The sequence below is a fragment of the Panthera leo genome, chromosome B2 (assembly GCF_018350215.1).
Source record: "Panthera leo isolate Ple1 chromosome B2, P.leo_Ple1_pat1.1, whole genome shotgun sequence".
NCBI classification, from domain to species: domain Eukaryota; kingdom Metazoa; phylum Chordata; class Mammalia; order Carnivora; family Felidae; genus Panthera; species Panthera leo.
In genome coordinates this window covers 128363837-128386182 of record NC_056683.1, presented here as the reverse complement: position 1 = coordinate 128386182, position 22346 = coordinate 128363837, and the positions used below count along the sequence as shown (strand labels likewise).

Genomic DNA, 22346 nt, shown 5'->3' with positions numbered 1-22346 from the left:
TGTTGTTGTTGTTTTGTTTGTTTGTTTGTTTGTTTGTTTGTTTTAGGACCCTAGAATAAAGAAACTGAATTTCAGAATAGCTGGGGGAAATATCTGAAATGGTTGAGAAGGTTTTTTGATTGGTGAATGAGAGATCAGAGTTTTATGGGGCTGCTTTCATGCAGTATGAATATGGAGAGTTTAATTTTTAATTTCTGCAGTGTTGCTCGGGTTTATGATGCCACTATTTTGCTGGATGCAACCGAAGCACACTGTTCTTCCTCCTCACTAAATTACAGCCTTCTGTTCCTCAAAATGTGTCCTAAGAACTAAGCCTTGACAGTCTAACAAGACCTTGCATCACTGGCCCTTCCGACCCCCCTATTATATAACACAGTTGGCTGCTTATGTGTCACTTTGCTTCTTCTGTCTGTATCCATCTATTTTACTCTGGATTCATGGCTGTGTTCTCCGTGCAACTGAGAGCTCTCAGCATGAAGGGGGGACGTGGCCCACAGCTCTTATTTCGCTTGTACTTCTGCACAATGGCTACAAAGTTCTGTGGCCGAGAGTTCCCGAATTTGATTATCTTCATGAAGGGTGTTGCTTGAAAAGGCTGCAGAAAAATATTAATTTTATTTCCTAGCTAGCTTTTACCCGCACAACCCAACATAGGCCAGGCCCACCAGAAAGGTTTGGGAATTCGATTTGCAGAGAAGATTGCTAATGCCAAGCCACATTTGAGCACTTGAGAAGGTCAGCCCTACTCACATGAAGGTAAAAAGCTGGGCAGTGTCTTCCTCAGCATGCTTTCTCCAGATGTCATTCTCATCTCACACTATACCGACTTAGATCTAATTAGAAATTACCATTCGCACAGGTATCTTGATTTCTTTATAGAACGGCCACTGAAATCTCTGACCTAGATGGTTAAAGCAAATCTGAAATATCTTAAATTAAAGACATGCCTCTACCAACTGCAGTTCCAAGAGGGAAGAATCTTCTGGGTAAAATAAAAACGTTACATTTATGCTTAGCAAGAGGAGCTGTGAAAAACTGGAAATTTATTTTCTGTTTCCTCTCTATTTTGTCATGAAACCCATCCTAAGGATTGAATAACAGCACGATCTCATTGATTGTATGCTCTGCTCCCTTTGGGATTTGAGAGGAGGGAAGATCCTACCTTCTACGGCTCAGAAGGTGAACTGTGTGAGTTTTTATTCTGCTGGAGAAGTCCAAAAAACCGGTCACACCTCAGCTTTACCGACAGCTCCTTGGCCAATTACACTGTGTTTATAACACAGATTGGAAGTGCTTGTATGTGTGTGTGTGTGTGTGTGTGTGTGTGTTGTAATGGTTACAGGAAATCTAAATTGAAACTTTGCTACATGTAGCTATAATGTTCACTTAGATAATTGCTTTTTTGTAAACATAGTTTCTTACAAAGTCTCAGCTTGCTGCTATGGAAGCAATGACATTAACAGAAATAACACTGGTGCCACAAATCTTCAGGGATTTTTTTTTTTTTAATGGAAAGGAAAATTCTAAAACTAAAAATATACTTTTTATTTGCAACTATGGGAATACAAACACCAGAAAAACACAAGAGGACTGCATAATTGGGACATGGGAGGTATGCTATCTGGCAGTTTTAGAGCAAGGGCAGTCATGGGATGGAATCTAAGTCTTAGGTCATTACAACTTGGTCAAAAAAGAAAAAAAAAATCTGCATTCACAAAAGGGATGATGTCTGGGAGGGAGTGACAGCTTCCCCAACTTGTTCCACCACACGCCCCTTCGTATTACCCTTATGGGGTACAGGGTGCTCACCCTAACACCTCCTGAGTTTATAGTGCTTATGACCTCATGCGCCTTGTCCCTTTAGCATACAGTTTTTAAAGTTTGTTTATTTATTTTCAGAGAGAGAGTGTGCGTGTGTGTGTGCATGAGTGGGGGGAGCGCAGAGAGAGAGAAAGAGAGGGAGAGGGAGAGAGAGAATCCCAAGCAGGCCCCATGCTGCCAGGGTAGAGCCCGACATGGGGCTCGATCTCATGAACTGGGAGATCATGACCCGAGCTGAAATCAAGAGTCTGATGCTCAACTGACTGAGCCACCCAGGTGCCCCAGCACAGAATTTTTTAACGCAGATAACCACCTACTGCAGAGATACTATCCGTTAATTCGTTAATTGTTAATCTTAATTGATATTGGTTTTGCAGAATCCATGAAAAAATGTCCAAATCTAAAAGTATTGAAATCTAAAAGAAATACCCTCTTCTTTATTTCAACTGTGACCATCAACACCAGTTGGATTTGAAGGCATCTTACTAAGATCAGGTCCAGCTCATTTAAATTGGCCTCTATTAGCAAAGACAATGGAATGGTTTTCTGCATGCTTGAACTTAGTGATCTTATGACTATAACTATAAATTACTTACATCAAAATGTTGATTCCTAAAACTGGATTATAGAAAAATTTTCTTCCCTTTAAGGAGCACTGAATTTTTATTTATTTTTTGTCTTTATATCTTTTGCTTTCTTCTGGATCTTAAAAGTTTTAGGGGGTTATAAAGAGAGATGTCACTTTCTATATTTTAAATCCACTGTAAGGCTAAGAGAAGTTTACACTTAAAAAGCAAAACTTGCCTGGGTTTCTCTTATCAAATAGATATTTGCCAACAACAATTCCCCTGGAAACTGGGGAAGAGGAGAACAGGATTCATGCCCTCTGATAGCAGGCTGAAGTCGCGTCTTCATTTACAAAGTTGGATATATTCTATCAAGATTGTTTTTATTCCATTAAATTTTACCTCGGCTAATTGATTTAGCAAAATAGGATTCCAGATTTTTGTAAGAGGGAAAATATGACAGTTAAAGATTGAAAACTACCTTGAGAAAGGGAAAAAAATAGTTGTTACTTAAAATAGGTCCAGAATGACCCTGTGCCAGACTTACATCAGCGCCGTGCTGAAGAAAGTCCTATTTACAATGGATGGTGAAGAATTCAATTTTAATTTTTGCAGCTTGAGCCATGTCACATACGTGTCTATGTCAGCTTTCCCTGAAGTCTGGATCTGACAATCTGACTGAATCAACACTGGACTGTTAAGAAACAAAAATAAAAGGCAACGTTGTGGCACAACACAGTCAGATATCTGGGTCATTGAAAAGATTCAATAAATGAAGAGATATAGACAATGACTAATGATTTACAGGAATGAAATTATAGAACAATTACAGTGTATTTCCATTGGCAAGCTTATCAAAAGTTGGTTCTTCAAGTACTTTCGCTATCCATAAATTCTCATGGTTGATGGTTTTTTTTTTTTCTTTTTTTTTGCCCTGGAATCTGTAGTTTATTAAAAACTTTAGTTTGGGGAATTTTTTTGCTGCTGGCAGAAGAATGCATGCATGCCCTGGGGTGTTATAACAGCACATTAATGCAACATTACATTAATCAATGGCACTACAGACATATACTATTTTAAAAAGAAGACAACTACAAAATCCACATGTGTGTTGTCTGGGCAAGTGAGATTCTGACTTGGCAAAACGTCACATTCCAAGTTCAGCCATCCTGAAATAAATCCAATTTGTACACTTTACGTCAACAACAGAAAACACTGATTGAGCAAAGGTAAGGTATTTATGCATCCATCATTTATCACCGGAATAGATAATGCAAAAAGAATGAGACATAGTGCCAAAGAGAAACATTCCTTTAAAGTTAATTAGTAAGCTTCTAAAGATACTTATCAAAAGGATAATCCAGGGAGACCTGCGTCGATCAAGCCAATCCAACAGCTCTGTGCATACAACAGGAGCCAAGCCACAACCACTACAGCTTTGAATACCTGCCAGAATGTCACCCTTATGTGGTTCTGTGTTTTTATCCACAAGAGGCTTGAAGGAGATTATCTGGATCATTCGTAGCAAGCGGATTTCACATCTTGCCACGCAGGCTCGGGTTCATGGCTGGTCTGCTCAATCCTTTAAGCGTGGACCAGGAATGAAGTCACACGTGAGCTCATTTTCCAAGGAGACCAATCTACCTGCCCCATGGCTCTGGAGACTAGGACACTGGTTCACGGGGCACATGAAAAGCACTGAAACTCTGAACCAAAGATCTTGCAGTGACTTCGGACTAAAGTCTGTGTGAGGCATGCCTCGCGTGAAGGCAGTGAAGATACACTGTCGGAATGAGGAAGCAACTCAGAGGTAAAATATATGGACAGTGGGTGGGCAGCCTAATTTCCATTATGTGAGGTTCTCCTTCCACTAGACAGCCTTGGATTACTTGAACTCTCTGAAAATAACGCCTTCCGCTTTCTCTTGTTTTCACCTTAAAGTCTATCTCCTCTCTCTGGAACCCTTTTTCTTTGTTCTTATCTCCAGGGCAGACATGTTTCTTCACCATTCTAAGGAATCCTTCACCCTTGCTCTCAACTTGGACTCCCCACATTGTTCAGAATCTTGTTCCATCCACTGTTTCTATGGGAGATTAAAGATGGCTATAAATTCTTTGTTGTTCCTCTTACTGAGAGATGGAAGCAAGGTCCCTTCCCCTTGAATCTGACCTTGCCTTATGGACTCGATTGACTGATAGTAGGCAGAGGGAAGTGACGCTCTGGGTTTTTGAAGCTAGGCCTTAAGAAGTCTTGCAATTTTGCCCGGACTTCCTGGAACACTTCTTTGGGAGCTATGAGTGGCCATATAAGAAGCTGGGCTACCTGAAGAGAGTGGTGAGGCCAAAAACAGGTGCTCTGGTCAACTGCTCCAGCTCAATACTACTGTCCAGCCATCCCTATTGAGGCACAAGACATGTTGGCTAAAGACCACTGAGCAGTAGAGCACTTCACTTCACAGAGTAAAGACCACTCTGTTGATACCACGTGGAAAAGTCACCCAGCTAAGCACTGCCTCAATTTCAGATCTACAAAATCCTGATACGGTACAGTTGTTGTTCTTGAAAGTCACCAAGTGTTGGGGCAGGATGTCATGCAGCAATCGATGCTGGAACAGAACTCCCTCTTTTTTAATTTTTCCTTTAAAAAAAAATCAATTCTTCATCGTCTACCTACAAAATCTGCTCAGTTCTTCCCAGTGTTAAAATCTCCCCTCAATCCCACCATGTAACACAATAAAGCTCTGCTTTCCTCAATGGTAACCATCTTCAAAAGACTAGTCTCTACCACTGCTTCCGTGTCCTCATTTCCCACTCTTTAAACACACAGCAATCTGGTGTTCACAATCTCCATTCTAAAATGGCAGGATTTCAATGTTGGAAGGGACCTGAAAGGCCGCCTCATCCAGCCATATGTTCACTCCTAAATTCCCCTCCATAAGGTTCCTTCTTGGTAGTAGGCGTCTTGACGATGCTCTAACAACTCAAGGAATGTAGCACTTGGTGCCACCCAAGGATGCTCATTCTATCTTTGGATATCTGAGATTATGAGGAAGTTCTCTCTGATTCTGCACAGAATTCTGTCTCTGTAAATTTTCTATCCATCAGTCCTAGTTTTCTTGCTCCTAATTTTATAGAAAAAGCCTAACCTCTCCAATATGGAGACACTTAAAAGCATCCAGGTAGGACATGGATTAGGTGGTGGCAGTGGACCCGGACAGAAGAGAATGTACCTGACATTTATTCAAGCTGAAGACATTTTAGTGTTACTGAAATCTGGATGCATCTTAAAATGGATGTGTGAAGTCACAGGGTGAACCTTACAGTCACCTTTTATCTTTCTACAGTGTAATTTAACTTAAGTCTTGAGCTGCCTTCTATTTAGTTAAGGGAAATGTGGAGACAGTGGAGACACAATGATAAAGCATAAATGGTGGCTTAGAGTATGGACTGTGAGGTCAGACTGGCTGCAGTATTCTCTGGCTATGTGACCTTGAGTGACTCAGCTACGAAAACTCCAGCCACTTTCGGGGAAACTCATTCATGTTCAGTTATTTCATAGTCAAACTCAGAACTCAAACAATCAAATTAGGGTTCTGCTCTTCCTTCTCTTTTTCCTGGGGTACCATCTAAATTCTAAGAAGGCCCATATGTGTCATGGCATCAGGAAAAGCCATCTAGTCTGTTAGCCCCAATTCCTGCTGACCCTCCTGGGGACCCACACCGCTTTTGCTGCCGACGTTGCTTCTGTTTCCACAGCCTCCAGCACATGGAATCCACATCACATATGCTGATGGTGTCCCTTCTGCAGGACACCAAGGCCTTTGGGCGTCCCTCCCGGGGCAGCCTCTGGGGACACAGGGAATTTTAAGATGTTTTCCACGTGCCCTGGATATCTCAACCAGTCATTGCTGCTTTTCCAACCCACCATCATGCTGCTACAAGATTTCCCTATTAGGCGTGGCTTCTACCGGAGCGACGACTGGACTCAAATCCTGGTCCTCTGGGATTTCCCCAAACGGTTCTGGGGCTTTTGTTCCTTCCCATCTCCAGGCGCCAGGGCACGCCATACCTTCTCAGGGTACTTTGGCATCTCGACTGCAGATCCTTCTCCTGCCAGAAGCTAAAATGTCCTCTCTTGGGGAACAAGATGCATCTCAGACCTCACCCTTCCTTCTCTTCAATTATATTAAATTATCAGGCTTTGGCTCTTGATAGGCAAAGCAAACTTTGAAGCCAGTTTTTAAAGTTTTATATTTTTAAAAATTCTGTCTTGTAATTAACAAAACAGAACAGAAGAAAATAAAAACCAACCGTGGCTCCAGATGAGCTATTTGGAGTCATGTGGCCCAAGTGTAGCAGTCAATAGCCAAAAATTTGCCTCTTTGCTTTCTGCAATTAGTTTGTCCCTTTAGCTAAAAACCTCAGAGATCTGAGGTAAAAAAAAATTTACCAAGACAGAGAAAACATAGCATTTTAAAAGTCAGTCCCATTATAACTACACTTGATTTGGTAGTGCTTACTTTGTTCCTGAAAGCTGTAATTAAATTAAGTCGATGGTACATCTTACATGAGTGGCACAATAGGAGTGAGGGGAGGAAGTAATTCAGAGGTAGTTTCTATGCAACTTGGTATGATGGAGTGGTGAAGAGGGCACAAGCCAGAAATGAGTAACCTAGATTTAAATCCTAGATGTCCTAGAGCAATTTACTAACTTCCTACACCTCAGCCCCTCGTCTGTTAAATACTGATAGTAATAACAATGAACTCATAGGATGTTACGAGGATCACAAGAGTTCATTCGTGGAGAACATTAAGGCGGCGTCTGGCACAAAGTAGATAATTAAGTAGCATTAGTTACTGTCCTGTGTTGGATGTGGAGAGAGGTATAGAACAGAGGGAAAGACAACTCTACTGGTCAGATTTACAACTAACTTGTTAGTCCTGAGCTGGAACTAGAAGCATGTTCCCCTTCCTCCAAATCATTACGCCTGTCCGTGGAGAGCCTAGACTCCCAAGACATGGATAAAATGCAAACCCTCTTTAATTACATCCTCTTGAAACCTAGTGGGATGGAAAGTGTCCCCGGCTCCTCACCAAAGAGGAGAAGTAAGGTTACTGGTTTTCAGCACTCCAGGCAGAGCAGAGGGTGGGGGAGAGGTCCACAGCTGATGGATTTCTATTCGGATTGAGAGAAAAGCAGCATCCGCATCTCTCAAGTGATGTGTGGGGTCCCCTCTACTTATGGAGCCTCTGGGGCTAGTCCTGACTATAACCGACTCACAAAATCCTTTATAATATATAGCTTAAAGTCAACCACATATTTAAATTTACGGTTTGCAGTGGTGCCTAAATCAAACTGCTCCATTGCAATGAAGTTATGTGGGAAAGCTTTATTTTTATGGCTAACACACTTCAGTTACTTGAGGGAACAGTCTAAGGACCAAAAGACATTTCATAATGAAGCAGTATTTGCTGGGGCTTCTTAGTGGAATTGTCCTGTGGACCTTTTGCAAATAAAATGATTCACTTTATGGGCTGGAGTAGCAAGGTGGATGGTTGTGACATTTACTGAGATGGAGAACAGGGAGGAAGGTAGGAGTAGTCCAAATTTCAGTTTTGGATGTGTTACATACAAAATACGTAGGAGAAATGTGAGTGGAGGCCTTAGGCAGGTCTAGAAGTCAAATGAGATATAAATATAGGAGTTTCGTTGACTTTTGTTAGGAGAAAGCAAAGAACAGGAAAAATGCCTCCAGGAGAGATTGTAGGAAGAAAAGAAAATCCAGTATTGGTCCCAAGACACCACAATATGTAAACATTGAGGAGAGGAGGAGCCTGCGGAGAAAATGAGAAGCAGCAGCCAGGAGAAAACCAGAGGCCAAGAAGAGAGAGTGCCAAGGAAGTACAAGTGGCTAGCTGGGTAAAATACTGCTCAGAGAGTTGAGGAAAGTGAGGAATCAAATGTGGCCATGGACTTGGTCAATGGGAGGTGAGTGCAAACCCTCATGTTGAACTGAAAGCAGTTTCAGTGGAGGGGTGAGGCAGGATTCTGATTCAGAGTAAGTTACAGAGTGAAGAAGGGTCAGGCAGTGGAGACAATCTGTATAGACAACTCTGGAGAAGCTCAGGCTGAAGGAGGAGGAGAGAGAAAGCAGAGATAAGAAGCTCTGCGATCGTACGGAGTGCCGAGAATTCAGTAGACGGGCAGGGACAGGGAGACGGATGTTGTCATATCAGGGACTCATGTCGTCTTTAACATCACCTGAAACCATCCTGCCATTTTCACACTGATGTTGTTGTCATGATCCTCTACTCTAATAAAACCGGCCTTTAAAAAGTGTTTTCTCTATTCTCCTCAGCAGTGAATTCATCATCTTATCTGCGCTTCAACTAGGAATTTATGCAGCTGACTACCCACACTGATGTCTCTGTGCTCCAACACCACATCCGGACACGGGCATCTCATGTGGCATCTCAGCAGTGTCTCAAAAACAACATGTTCCTGTAAAGAGCGGGCATTTTCTCCGCCAGGTCCTCTTTGCTCCCCTATTTCCTTTCATGGGACATCCAGACACTCACTCTCAAAACCCTATTTTCCTTTTCAGTCATCGGGAAACTGCCTCATATTCCCTGGCTTGGAGACTTTGTCTTGGTGGTCACCTGCCCAGATCACCTTCCTCACCACTTCCATCTGTCAAAAACCTACCCATCCTTTAAAGCTTATATGTGAGCCAGAAAATTCTGCCGATGCTTCCAATTTGGTGGGATCTTCCCGACAGTGAAGCCTTCTTGTGTACCTCTCTTCAATTAGATTTACTTGAGGGATTGATTGTCTTATCTGCCTGATTAGACTTTAAACTTCATGAGCAGGGGCCTTATCTTACTCATTTTTGCATTGCTTGCATCACCAGATACAACAGGCACTCAGCAAGGTTTTGCTGAACTGGCTTAAAAGTAAATTAATGAATTCTTTAGATGAAATGAGTTATTTCCAGTTGTATGCATGCGAATAAATAATACGCTGGAAACTTAAGAATGCACTCAACTGGAGGACAGAAATGAGTTCATATGAACATCAGAGCACTGCCAAAAATCGCTTTTCTTTCCTGGAACAAGTATTTATGTAACTTTTTATTATGGTATGGAATATTTCAAATATACCTAAAAGTAGAAAGAATAGCATTATGAACCCCCATGAATTATTAGCCAGTTACAAAAACTCACAATATTTTCCCAATCTAATTTTGTCTATTTATCAACCCCGTCCCATTTTTTTTTCCTGGAGTGTTTTAAAGCAAACTCCAGACATCATATCATTTCACTTACATACCCCTCAGCAAATATCTCTACCAGATGAAGTTTTGTTTTATAATTTAACCACATGTCAGACCTAATGAAATGAATTCTAATTACTTAATATGATTTAATATCTAGCTTTTTGTTCATATGTCCTCAATTTGTTGCAATCATTTTATTCAGAGAATGCTTAATTTAATACTTATAGCCCATTTTAAGGCAATTTAGTGGTAAGCATTAACTCTTGATTCTTTTAGCATATGTGCTGGAAGAGGTTAAGGAAAAAGGAGATACTCAATTTTTGAATTACTTAGTTTCCTTGATTCATTTCCTTTCCTCTTCAGCTACTGCTGCTTTGGATCTTTTTCATTCTCATGTTTACGAAAACATGAGAAGGAAAAGAAAGGGTGACAGAGGCTACTGTCTATTTGTCCCCCCATATCTTTTGTCTCCTTTCTCTAGAAGAATACAGTATCGGCACAAGGCTAAAGACGATTATTTCCTAGACCCTCTTGCAGTTAGATAGCCACAAGACCATGCGACTTTTTGAGCAAAAGTGATTGTGTGGAATTTCTGGGTCATGATTTCACTGGAAAGATGTGTGTTGTCTCCTCTCTTACACCCCCTTCGTCATGGCTTAAATGCAGATGTGGTGTGGTAAGCCATCTGCCACCCCACGGATGATGAACAACCTTAGAGGATGCAGAAGCAACCAAATGAAAGAGCCTGGGGCCCTGGTTGACCTCATCAGGAAGAGTTGGCCTGCCAACCTGCAGACCACCAGTTTTAAACTACTGTTATTTTGGTATCTGTTACAACAGCTGTTCTGATATCTTAATTACGTTAGAAGGTAAAACTCAACAATGTCCGTATTATAAATCGAACGGAAGTTTTCTAAAAATCTAATGAGAGTTTCTGTTTCCTACATCACAGTCAAATGTTCTCTGCATATGTTTCCAGTTATTACTAGCTATCATTCTGTCTTGGAGCATGATAATCAACTGACCTTAGTTAACTGATTGTATACCACGACAAGCAGCAAAGTGGAAAGACTGGCTAGATTTGGTTCCAGGCAAACTTATTTGAATCCTCCCTTGCCACTCCCTAGCTATGAAGAAGTTACTAGAACCACACGACACTTTAACCACAGACACTTTAAATACCTGTAAAATGGGAATAACAGAGCTCCTTAGAAGATTAATTAGGGAGAATAAATAAGTTTGTGTGTGTCAGAGGAGCGAACACAGTGCTTGGCACAAAGAAGTATCCAGAAAAGGTTAATTTCGTTTCCTTTGGTTCCCTGTATACATAAGTCACAAGGGTCTGATGATATTTTCTGATAAGCTACTACTGCTACAGCCGTTCAGGTCTCCGGCACTTGTCGGAACCAGCGAAATTTATTGGACACTGCGTAGGAGCCCTGGGATTTATAATGCCGGTCTCTTCTTAAAGGTTGTGAGAGAAACCGTAGAAAACACTGGCGAATGAAAACCTTCTCCCAAGGATTATATGGCTGCTTAGAAAGGATGTTGATAAGCGGTGCCTTAGCGAGGGTAACACTAGCCGATAGAGCACACTACTCTCTCATCTCAGACAACAGAGGTTCCTAGAGCATGAGGCTCTGCTCCATCCAGTTAGCCAAGGGTCCAGACTGGCAGAGTCACCGACCAGCCTGAAAACATGGGATGGGAGGATTATGTGGGCGGTGTTTACAGGCCAGGCCAGGAAGTGATTTCATAACTTCCATTCACATTCCACTGTCCACGAGTCTAATGTTGAGACCTAACTGCGAGGGATGCTGGCAAATATGGTCTGGTGAGCACCCAGGAAGGAGAGAAAGAAATGTGGGGATCGGCTAGCAGCATCTGCCAAAAGCAGTTACCCTAAAAGACTTTACTGAACTATTTTATTTAGCTTCAACTTGAGTACGGGGAGAGTAGACTTAGAATCACTGGGCCAAAACCTCTATTAGCGATGTCTCTCAAAAATCCTTGTATGATACAAGAAATGAATTTAGGGAAGATAAGTTTTTAAAGAATTGACCAGACACATATCTCCCGAATGCTCCAAAGCGACGTCAGTAAGTAGAAACAATCACTTAAAAAAATGTTTTAATGGCAGAAAACCCAAATTATTTTAGCTAGGAAAAGACTCAAGCGTTGGATCATTTTCCTCTAGGAAAAAAAAAAAAGCACTTTTGATTAGGGAAGGATCTGAACTTCTAAGGGATTCTCAAGAGTCATTAACTTCACGTTGTCTTTTCCTAAACAATGGTGTCCTAGTTCCTGGACTAACAGCACACAGGTGGCCCAGAAACCACACATTGGTCACAGCCCTGGTGAGAGTCTCTGAGACACGGGGCAAAACCTGTAAAGAGGCTGCAGACGATTGTGTTTCATTATAATGATATTTCCAGAAATAAAGGGAATTACACATTAATAAAGCAATAAAATTCTCAGGGTAACCATGACAACTGCTGCAAATTTAATAACATTTTATACACCTCAAGAGTTTTTTTCTCTTTCTCATTTTTTTTTTTTTTAATTGCCAGAAAGATTAGAGAAATTCCGAGAAGGAGCTGAGAAGCACTGTCTCATCTAGTACCCTCACACTTGCAAAGATGTCACCGCGCGCTCGGTTCATGATCATATTGACTTCGCAGCAGCCTCTGGAAACACCCCCCCCCCCCCCCCGCCCAGGTTCCCACATGCATTTATCTTGAAAGATGGTCACAGACTGGAGCCCGCAGTTCAGTGTCTTTGAATGATATCTGGTCAGAGAACTAGTTCCCCAAGTCAAGTCCAATTTCATTTGTTTTCTAAAGTAGAATTTTCGCCAGAGCAAATGGTTCTAATACATGTCTACAGAAATTTCCAAAGCTTCCTAAATATCTCAATCAGATTTTAGAACATTTTATCTATTTTCTTTTTTAAAGATTTTATTTTTAAGTAATCTCTACACCCAACACGGGGCTTGAACTCACAACCCTGAGATCACGAGTCGCACACTCTACCGACCGAGCCAGCTGGTGTCTCTTAGGACATTTTAAACAAAGACATAATCTAAATTATGCAGGCTTTCAATTAATCATGTTTTTTTGTTTTTGTTTTGCTTTTGTTGTGCTGACAAATCAGAAGTCACGAATGGGAAGGATTATTTTAAAGGTTGTCTTCCTCCTCTTTCAAGAAGTACACAGGGGCAGCTGGGTGGCTCAGTTGGTTAAGTGATTGACTTCGGCTCAGGTCATGGTCTCGCGGTTCGTGGGTTCGAGTCCCGCATCGGGCTCTGTGCTGACAGCTCAGAGCCTGGAGCCTGCTTCAGATTCTGTGGCTCCCTCTCTCTCTGCCCCTCCCCCTGCTCACACTCTGTGTGTCTCTCTCTCAAAAATAAATATTAAAAAAAATGTTTTTAAGTGCACAAACAAGTTACTTCTTTTTTTAATCCATCTTTCTGCATATTCCCCTATGATCTGCCCATATTATGTACAGATTAACGTTCAGATCAATATAGGAAACTTATTCCAGGTGACAGTACATTAAGTGGCAGAACACCAGAAGCCATTCTTGTGTAGCTGGGGAAGCTTCCGACCCTGCTAAGGGTGTATGTCAGAAATAGTGCCTCTGTCCCTGGGAAAAAATGAGGTTCACAAGGAAAATTGCCTACCCCTCAATTGCAACACTCAATCTACCCTTGTTTGTGACTCAAGGGAAAGATGAACTGGTCCATCTTCCTCCACCTCAAAACTGCCACATTCAGGAGGTTTTGTTAGTGCTTCTTGCTGTTCAGGCAGGCTCTTCTTTCCCTATGGCTTGTTGCCTTGTAGTCACTTTGCTGCTCCTTGGTACCCGTGCCAGTCCCTGTCCTTGTCTGATGGCACCAACGTGTGGCCCAGTACGTTCCTTCTTCCCAAAGTGCTTTCCTCTGGGCTCCTCCACCTGCTTTCTCCCCGGGCTAGTGTCCCACACTCATGACGTCCTTCTCAGTCTTCTCCCTGCAAGGTGGGCAGTGACCAAGCCTCCATTCCCAGCCTTCTCCTCCCTCTTAAACCCAGGCTGTCCCTGTCATTTCTTCCCCCTCAACCCCAAGGCAGGAAGCCTTCTAAAATGCTGCTCTGACCCCACTTCACCTCTGGTTAAAATCCTTCAACAACCCCCCAAAGCTAGCAGTATCGCCTTCTGTCTCCTTGGCCGGGGCACCGAGAGCTTCTGGCTTGGCCCCGAGTCATGGCCAAGTGTCACTGCCTCCAGGCACCTCTTCTGTGGTGGGGTCACACTTTATGCAAGTTTGTCAGACATATGGTGGTGTTTCCTGCCTCTGCTTCTGCTGTTCCTCCACCTGGGCTGCCTTTCCTTCCTTTTCCCGTCTCTCTAATATATAAATCGGATCCTCTTCCTCATGCAAACCTTTCCCATGCTTTATTGTTTCCGAAAGATAAAGCCTAAACTAGTTTTTGGTATGTAGGGCTCTCCAAGATCTCAGCCCCTGCTTCCTTCTCTCACTCCACCTCTAGCTATGCCCCATCTATGACTCCACTCCCAGGTAAGCCAGGTCTTTTGAGTCCCTAAACTCAGCACGAATGGAAGTTCTTCCCCAAATCCTCACATCTGCTCTAAACTTCCAATTTCAGCTCCCCAAAAGTGGTCCCTGGAGCTCTTTCCCTCTTAACCCCTTCTTGGAGCTTTAATGTCTCTCCTTTGACTGGCTGTTCTTTCTTTTTTAAAGTTTATTTATTTTTGGCAGAGAGAGAGAGAGAAAGAGAGAGAGCATGAGTCAGGGAAGGGCAGAGAGAGGGAGACACAGAATCTGAAGCAGGCTCCAGGCTCTGAGCTGTCAGCACAGAGCCCAATGCGGGGCTCGAACTCATGGACCACAGGATCATGACCTGAGCCGAAGTCGGACGCTCAACCGACTGAGCCACCCAAGCGCCCCTGACTGACTGTTCTTTCTTTAGAGGAACAACATTAGTGCCTAGAATGGTTCCAGGCACAAGAGGAATAAGCAAATATCTGTAGAACAAATACCCAGGAAAGGGTTAATCTCTTACTGTGACTCTTCCTCATTCCCTGGGGGGAGGCTGAAGAGTATGGTCACAATGGAGCCAACCTTGAAGGACAGAGAGGACCCTGTTTCTTTGTCTTTCTGCTCTGATGTGCCTAGAGAGCCTTGGGTGCTGCTCCTGGAAGCCGTATTGACTGGGAGATGCTGGGGGTCACCTGCCAAGACATAGAGGGGTCAAGCACATTTCCAACCCTCCGTGGGTCTGGGGGTTTCTGTAGAGTGGGGGCAGGGCAAGGGCGGGCCCAGAAGGATAAAGACCTTTAGGTTTCTGTCCATATATTAAACTGTATAATTGAAATTATCCAAATATTTATGTGGATTAAAGAGATTTCTAAGTGCAGCACCCCCCCCCCCCACCGCCCTCCACTAAAATTATGATGTCCAATGAAAGAATACCTAGTGTATAAAAACAGCCATTTGCATGTGACTCCTCCCTCCTGGTCAACAGAGCAGGAAGCGTAATTCCCTTATAAATCAAATGTGATTCTTCCCAGTCCTCTTCTGCATGTTACTGGTCATTCTTGAAGCAATTGATTTCTCTTACGGAATTCTTTCTCTTCCCCTACTTTGTTCTGCCATTTCTTGCCCACTTACCAAGAGAAACATTATTTCCTTGCTTTTCCCTTTACTGCTTAAATTCTCTAACCCTCAGTTTCTACTTCTGTGAGATGGGAATGATAATAGAGTTGTGAGAATTAAGTAGACAATATCTAAAAGTGCTTAGCACAGCAAGAGAGAGGAGCGTGGTGCATGTCTGCTGTGATCATGGTCCTTTATATTCCATTTAGGAGTGATAAACAGAAGAAAATGCAAGAGATAAATCCCCATTAAGGAAAAGAAAAGTGGTAAGTCTTATGGTGCAATTAACATATAAAGCCAGAACCATCAACTTCTTTGTCCTCTCTAAAATAACCAGAATGGAGGTGCCTCGGTAGCTCAGTCAGTTAAGCATCCAACTCTTGATTTCCACTCAGGTCATGATCTCACGGTTCGTGAGTTCGGGCCCTGCATTGGGCTCTGTGCTGATGTGGAGCCTGCTTGGGATTTTCTCTCTCTCCCCCTCACTCTCTGCCTCTCCCCCAACTCTCTCTCTTTCTCAAAATTAATTAATTAATTAATTAATTAATTAAATGAAGTAACCAGAACCAGTAAACTAAGTTAACCAACCATCAATCAATACTAAGACATGTGGAGAACACAAAGAGAGCTTTGAGGAATTGACACTCTAGAAGTCATATCTATTTCTTTTCTATTTCTTCTATAATGTGTATTCTAGCTATTCCTTAAAAGGACACAGCAGCTTGTAGTAAAATGCTCAGCGTAAGTGGAAATCAAGAGAAAATGAAGAATCGGACCAAAAAAGTATGGTGTTTCGAAAAGGAGAGAAAACTGTGTTGGAAGCTGCAAATGAGCTGCCTTTTTTTTTATTATTTCAACTTTATTCGGCCAATGTGCTCAATTCCAACGTTATGGTAGAAATGCCCAAAGAACCGAAGAATCGAACAGCATTCGATTCAGCTCAAGCATCCTTGGCTGTCTCTTAGCCTAGAAATGGAGGGTCCTGGTTCTGCCTGATGCAGGCCGTGGGCCACACAGGCAGTCACAGAGCATAGAGGTACCTGGCTCCAGGAGAGAGGGGAGCTGCCCAGACCTGTCCTGGGTCTTAGCTGACATCTGCCCCTCATCCAGCTGTGACAGGGTTTATGCTCTGGCAGAGACCAGAAGTCTCTGTTTAACCAAACAATTCAAGAGACACTCTGTCACAGCAACACTGGCATGCCATGAGAGTGACCACATCCAGCCTGGCTTGGTCCCTCCCCACACAGGGAACAGGAGTGTCCAGGGAGGCCTGGCCAAGTGAGAATAGATATCCTGACATCCACAAATGTCTAAAAATCCCACAGATGGAGTTTTCAAATAAGTGATAGTATAAACCTCACAGAAAGGAGACATTGCCTGCGTGAGGTTCCAAAATGTTTTACTGAGCACTCTGGAGAAAGCCACATATGAAAAAGCACATCACAATTAACAACAGAAAGATGGCCTGTGAAGATGGGCTAGCCTGGAGATGAATCCCTTTCCTAAAATTGAAAAGCAAAAAAAAAAAAAAAAAAAAAGATGGGTTTATTTTTAAGTTTTTATTCCAGTTAGTTAAAATATACTGTCTTATTTGTTTCAGGTATACAATATAGTGATGCAACACTCCCATACATCACCCTGTGCTCATCACAAGTACTTAACACAGTCCTTTTAATCCCCATCTATTTTACCAATCCCCCACCCACTTCCCCTCTGGTATTCATCAGTTTGTTCTCTATAATTAAGACTTGGCTTCTTGATTTGCCTCTCTCTCTCTTTTTTTTCCTCCTTTGCTTGTTTGTTTTGTTTCTTAAATTCCACATGAGTGAAATCATATGGCATTTGTCTTCCTCTGACTGACTTATTTTACTTAGCATTATACCCTCTAGATCCTTCCATGTCGTTGCGAATGGCAAGATTTCATTCTTTTTTATGGCTGAATAATATTCCATTGTATACATATACTACTTCTTCTTGATCTCTTCATCAATTGATGGACACTTAGGCTGCTTCCATACCCTGGCTATCGCAAATAATGCTGCTAAAACACAAGTGTGCATGTATCCCATTGGATTAGTTTTTGTATTCTTTAAATAAATACCTAGCAATGCGATTGCTGGGTCATAGGGTAGCTCTATTTTTAACTTTTTGACAAACCACCATACTGTTTTCCACAGTGGTTGCACAAGTTTGCATTCCCAGCAACAATGCGTGAGTATTTCTTTTTTTTTTTTTTTTTTTTAAATTTTTTTTTCAACGTTTTTTATTTATTTTTGGGACAGAGAGAGACAGAGCATGAACGGGGGAGGGGCAGAGAGAGAGGGAGACACAGAATCGGAAACAGGCTCCAGGCTCCGAGCCATCAGCCCAGAGCCTGACGCGGGGCTCGAACTCACGGACCGCGAGATCGTGACCTGGCTGAAGTCGGACGCTTAACCGACTGCGCCACCCAGGCGCCCCAGCGTGAGTATTTCTTATTCACCACATCCCTGTTACGTTTAGCCATTCTGACAGGTGTGAGGTGAGATCGCATTTAGTTTTGATTTGCATTTCCCTGATGGTAAGTGATGAACATCTTTTCATGTGTCTGTGGGCCATCCAGATGTCTTCTTTGGAGAAATATCTGTTCATGCCTTCTGCCCACTTTTATTGGATTATTTGTTTTTTAGGTGTTAAGTTTTGTAAATTCTTTATATAGTTTGGATGCTAACCCTTTCTTGTATATGTCATTTGCAAATATCTTCTCCCATTCCATAGGCTGTCTTTTAGGTTTTTTTTTTTATTGTTTCCTTTGCTGTGCAGAAGCTTTTTATTTGATGAAATCTCAATAGTTTATTTTTGCTTTTGTTTCCCTTGCCTCAGGAGACATACTTAGAAAAAGTTGCTAAGGCTAATGCCGAAGAGGTTACTGCCTGTGTTCTCTTCTAGGATTTTTATGGTTTTAGGTCTCACATTTAGGTCTGAAAAAGATGGGTTTAAATTTACATGTGTATTCGAATGAAGTGCTGCTTCAGAAAAATTTTCTGCAGTTCAGATTGATGCCCCCTCCTTCTGGTGAGGATCTATGTAGCGCATGGGAACATTAAACGTGGCATCAGAGAAGTGGAAACAGCTCACATTAACAAAAAGGAGCATGTCAGCATCAGGATATACAACATTGTTTCCACTCTTAAATTCTAGGAGATTACTGCATAGATACTTATAAAAAAAAATACTGAGTAAACTAATAGGAAATATCTCCAGAGTGATTTTGCAAAACAGACAGTTCAGACTGGCAGAAAGTGCCTGGAGTCCTGGAGGCTTGATTTGTACACAGGCCCTGTGCAGAGTGTTAGACCATCTTGGACACATTTTTAACTTCTGAGTCTCAGCCGCTCATGTGTGAAATAGTGGTAATAGTCCCTACCACTCAGGGTCACGCTGAAGAGAAAATGAGATAATGTAAGTAAGTGGCTGGCCATTGGCAGGTATTTAGCAAAGGTTTGCCTTCCCATCCCCATGTGTAGCTTGTACAAATCTTCATTCCTCCTCGTACAGATGTATTACTTTAATGCTCATATTATAATATTTCATAAACATGGATGAATCGTAGGTCATCTACTTGCACTATTATTCGATTACTTCGCCCACTACATCATAAGCTCCACAAAGAGATGTTCTTCCTGTGTCCTTCCAGTGTAAGTGATGAGGAGCATATCACTTATGGTACATGTGACATCTGTATTTGTTGCAGGAAAGAAAGAAGACATTTTTTCAGCGAGGACTTATTAATATGGTCTAAGCGTGTTGCTTTTTGGTGACCAGCCCGAAGCACACGTGTGGCTTCAGAGACTCTCGGAAGAGGATGGTTGGCTGGCGTTCTCGAATATCGACATTAGACGTTCTGCACGTCTGTGGGCTCTTCAGATTAAATCTGCTTTTCCCTCCAGCACCAGCATTCAAGTGAAAAGCTGTACGTGACTCAAAAATTGATGTTCTTGCTTTAATGTTCTTTTGATCTACAAATTTTCAATCGCATAGTCTATTTATCACTGTAAAGGCACAGCCATTCAGTTTCAAAACAGAATGAGGACAGATTATGAGCTAGCCTCAAAAATTAATTACCACTTATATAACAGAATTTTTGTGGTAAAATGTGTTCTCAGTTCCAAATGACTAGCTCATGAATGAACTTTAAAAACCCAAACCATTTGGACTTCAAGGTTTTGTACAACACACTGATGAACTACTATGGAAGCCTTACAATGTCATTAATTTAAAAAAATTTAGTCTAAAGTAAAATACCTTGTCTCTGTTTTTCCTTCCTTCTTTCCTCCCTCCCTGCCTCTCCCCTCCCCAAGTTTCCCAAACACACTTTAAAAAAAAATCCCCTATATTCCAAGCTGCATTGGCAGAAGAAGCTCCAAAAAAGTGTTAAGACTGTGACTCACCTCATTGTAATTCTGCTTATAGAATTTATGGAAAAGGAATGAAATCCAAGAAAATAAAATAAAACTTTAAAAATCCCACTGATAAGCAAAAATCCTTTCTGTAGGAAATAGGGTTATATAAAAAGATTTATATTTTGTTTCATATAACTCAGAGGAAACCCATATCCCCTGTTAACTGCCACCTCTAATTAGTTACAGACCATTTAACTCCATAAATATTTTCAAGGATTAATGATAATTGACACATGTGCTATGCTTTTAATCTTTTAAGAAATGTTAATATTGATTCATTTTTCCTAGAATCTTGGGATGGCGCCAGTATTTTATCCCAGTCGAAAAAGAGGCAGAGATGCCACCTTGTAACCAACGCCTTAATGGTTAAGTCAGCCTGGTTATGCACGTCTAACGAAGTCCGTCTCTTTACCATGCCCTCCATTCAGCTCAGCTCCAGGCACTGCCAGGGTGACTTCCCTCTTTGTGTTCTTCCATTAACCACTTTCACTGAATCCCAAGGAAGCTTAGAGAATAACGAATTCAAGGATTCTCAAACTTGGCTGTGCTTCAGAACACATTACAAAGAATATAGATGGCGCACGGGCCCCATCCCGAACCGAATCCTAAGAACCTCTGAGCGTGAGACTTGGGCCGACCAGCATTGACCAACTTTAGTGTAACTTTAATGGCATGGAAACAGGACAGCATTATTCAGACCTTTAACAAATGGAGTTGACATTTAAAGGAAGAGAAGAGTTTTTGATGGGGATCTGGAAAGGTCAATTTTATGTGTCAACCTGACTGGGCCACAGGGCCCTCAGGTATTTGGTTAAACATTATTCTGGATGTGTCTGTGAGGATGTTTCTGGATGAGATGAACACTTGAATCAATAGGCTGGGCAAAGCAGACTGTCCTCCCCAACGGGGGTGGGAGTCATGTAATTCACTGAAGGTCTAATTAGAATAACAGGATGAAGAAAGGAGAATTTGCTCTCTCTTCCTGACCGCCTTCAATCTAGGACATGGGTCTTCTCCTGCCTTTGGACTCAAACTTGGACTAGAACCTGGGCCATCAGCTTTCCTGCTCCTTAGGCCTTTGGACCGAAACTGTACCATTGGTTCTCCTGGGTCTCCAGCTTGTTGACTGTAGATCTTGGGACTTCTCAGGCTCTATAATCATGTGAGCCAGTTCCCCATATGTACATACACACACACACACACACACACACACACACACACACACACACACTCCTGATTCTGTCTCTTTGGAGAGCCCTGACTAATACAGGGTCATATTTCTTTCACTTATGTGTACTAGTAGAAATATATATAAGGTACACAGACGATGTTTGAGATATCTTTTACAACAATTAGACAAGGAAGCAGAGGACAACATGCCATCAGTGTTAGAATAAAGGTTGAGCAAGTCTCTACCTGGGGCTTTGGAAAGAAGGCTCCTGTTCAATCGGGAGGAGCTGCGCATGGGTGCAGAGTGAAGTTATTCATAAGAAAATACTTTATTTTTAATTTTTTGAGAGAGGGAGGGAACCAAACCATAAAAGACTCTTAAAAACTGAGAATAAACTGAGGATTGATAGGGGATGGGAGGGAGGGGAAAGTGGGTGATGGGCATTGAGGAGGGCACCTATTGGGATGAGCACTGGGTGTTGTATGGAAACCAATCTGACAATAAATTTAATATTAAAATAAGTAAATAAATGATCAAAAAAGAAAATACTTTACATTCTATTTACCTATACACAAATCATCTCGTATGATTCTAAAACATAGGATGGTGAGACTGTGAATATAGTTTAAAGGTGAAGGTATTTTCTGTATTGAATAATGATAAGCTCCCGTATTTCTTCACATCTAAAATGTTTACTGAAAAGATAAAAGAAAAAGCATTATCAGGAAGAGAAAGGCAGTGCTGAGTGCCCAAGTCAGTAGGACACAAGGACACGAGGATTCTCAGGGCATCAAAAACTCATTGCCTGGACCTTGTGTTTTTAGTCCATCTCTTGGTTCCTGTGAGCTGTGATCTACGATATTACGTACCAGAAGTCATGATGTTCTTTCTGGTTGATGTGCCCTGCTGCCTTTTCCTCTTTTTCTCACCCTTCTTTGGTCTCTCTCTCCCTCTTTCATATGTTCTTTATTTAAGCAGTTGATAAATGTTTTAGGAAATATTATAAAAATGTCATATTAATATGATGAGGCTCTAAACTAGGGATCAGGACTATTTAGGAAAATGTGTTCTCCAACAGAAACATTTAAAAGTGAAAAAAAGGTATGGAACTGAAATTTAAAGCAAATCACCCAAATACAGACAGATAAAGAAAACAGGGCAAGATAATGGCATCATTCTGAGCTAGTCCTATGCCAGAACTTTTCAAGCAAACTTACCAAACATAAGCAACCGAGAAAGAAAAAATTTCACAAGTGAATAATATAGCATATAACCCTCAGCAAAATCTAATGAAAAATCACCAAGCTGGATTTCAATATAAATTGTTGCTTACAAAACCAGTTTTGCAAATATGTTACTGGTTTTAATGTAAGTTGCTGCATAAAACGTGAACAGTTTTACAACAACTATATTC

General features: G+C 41.7%; 1 protein-coding gene across 5 annotated transcripts in view; it reads right to left on the bottom strand.

Annotated features, from left to right (window-relative positions):
- The window catches only part of AIG1 (androgen induced 1), a 241373-nt gene that overhangs the window by 121801 nt on the left and 97226 nt on the right, over nt 1-22346 (bottom strand). The window contains exon 4 of one of the 5 annotated variants that reach the window (XM_042939975.1): nt 13100-13673. The exons of 2 other annotated variants lie outside the window; for them this stretch is intronic. In XM_042939975.1, the coding sequence (XP_042795909.1) occupies nt 13662-13673 (12 nt within the window). In that variant the 3' untranslated portion in view covers nt 13100-13661. Of the gene's footprint in view, nt 1-13099; nt 13674-14702; nt 14896-16787; nt 16822-22346 lie in introns of those variants that run through there. 2 more of the 5 variants (XM_042939973.1, XM_042939974.1) reach the window with 2 other exon arrangements.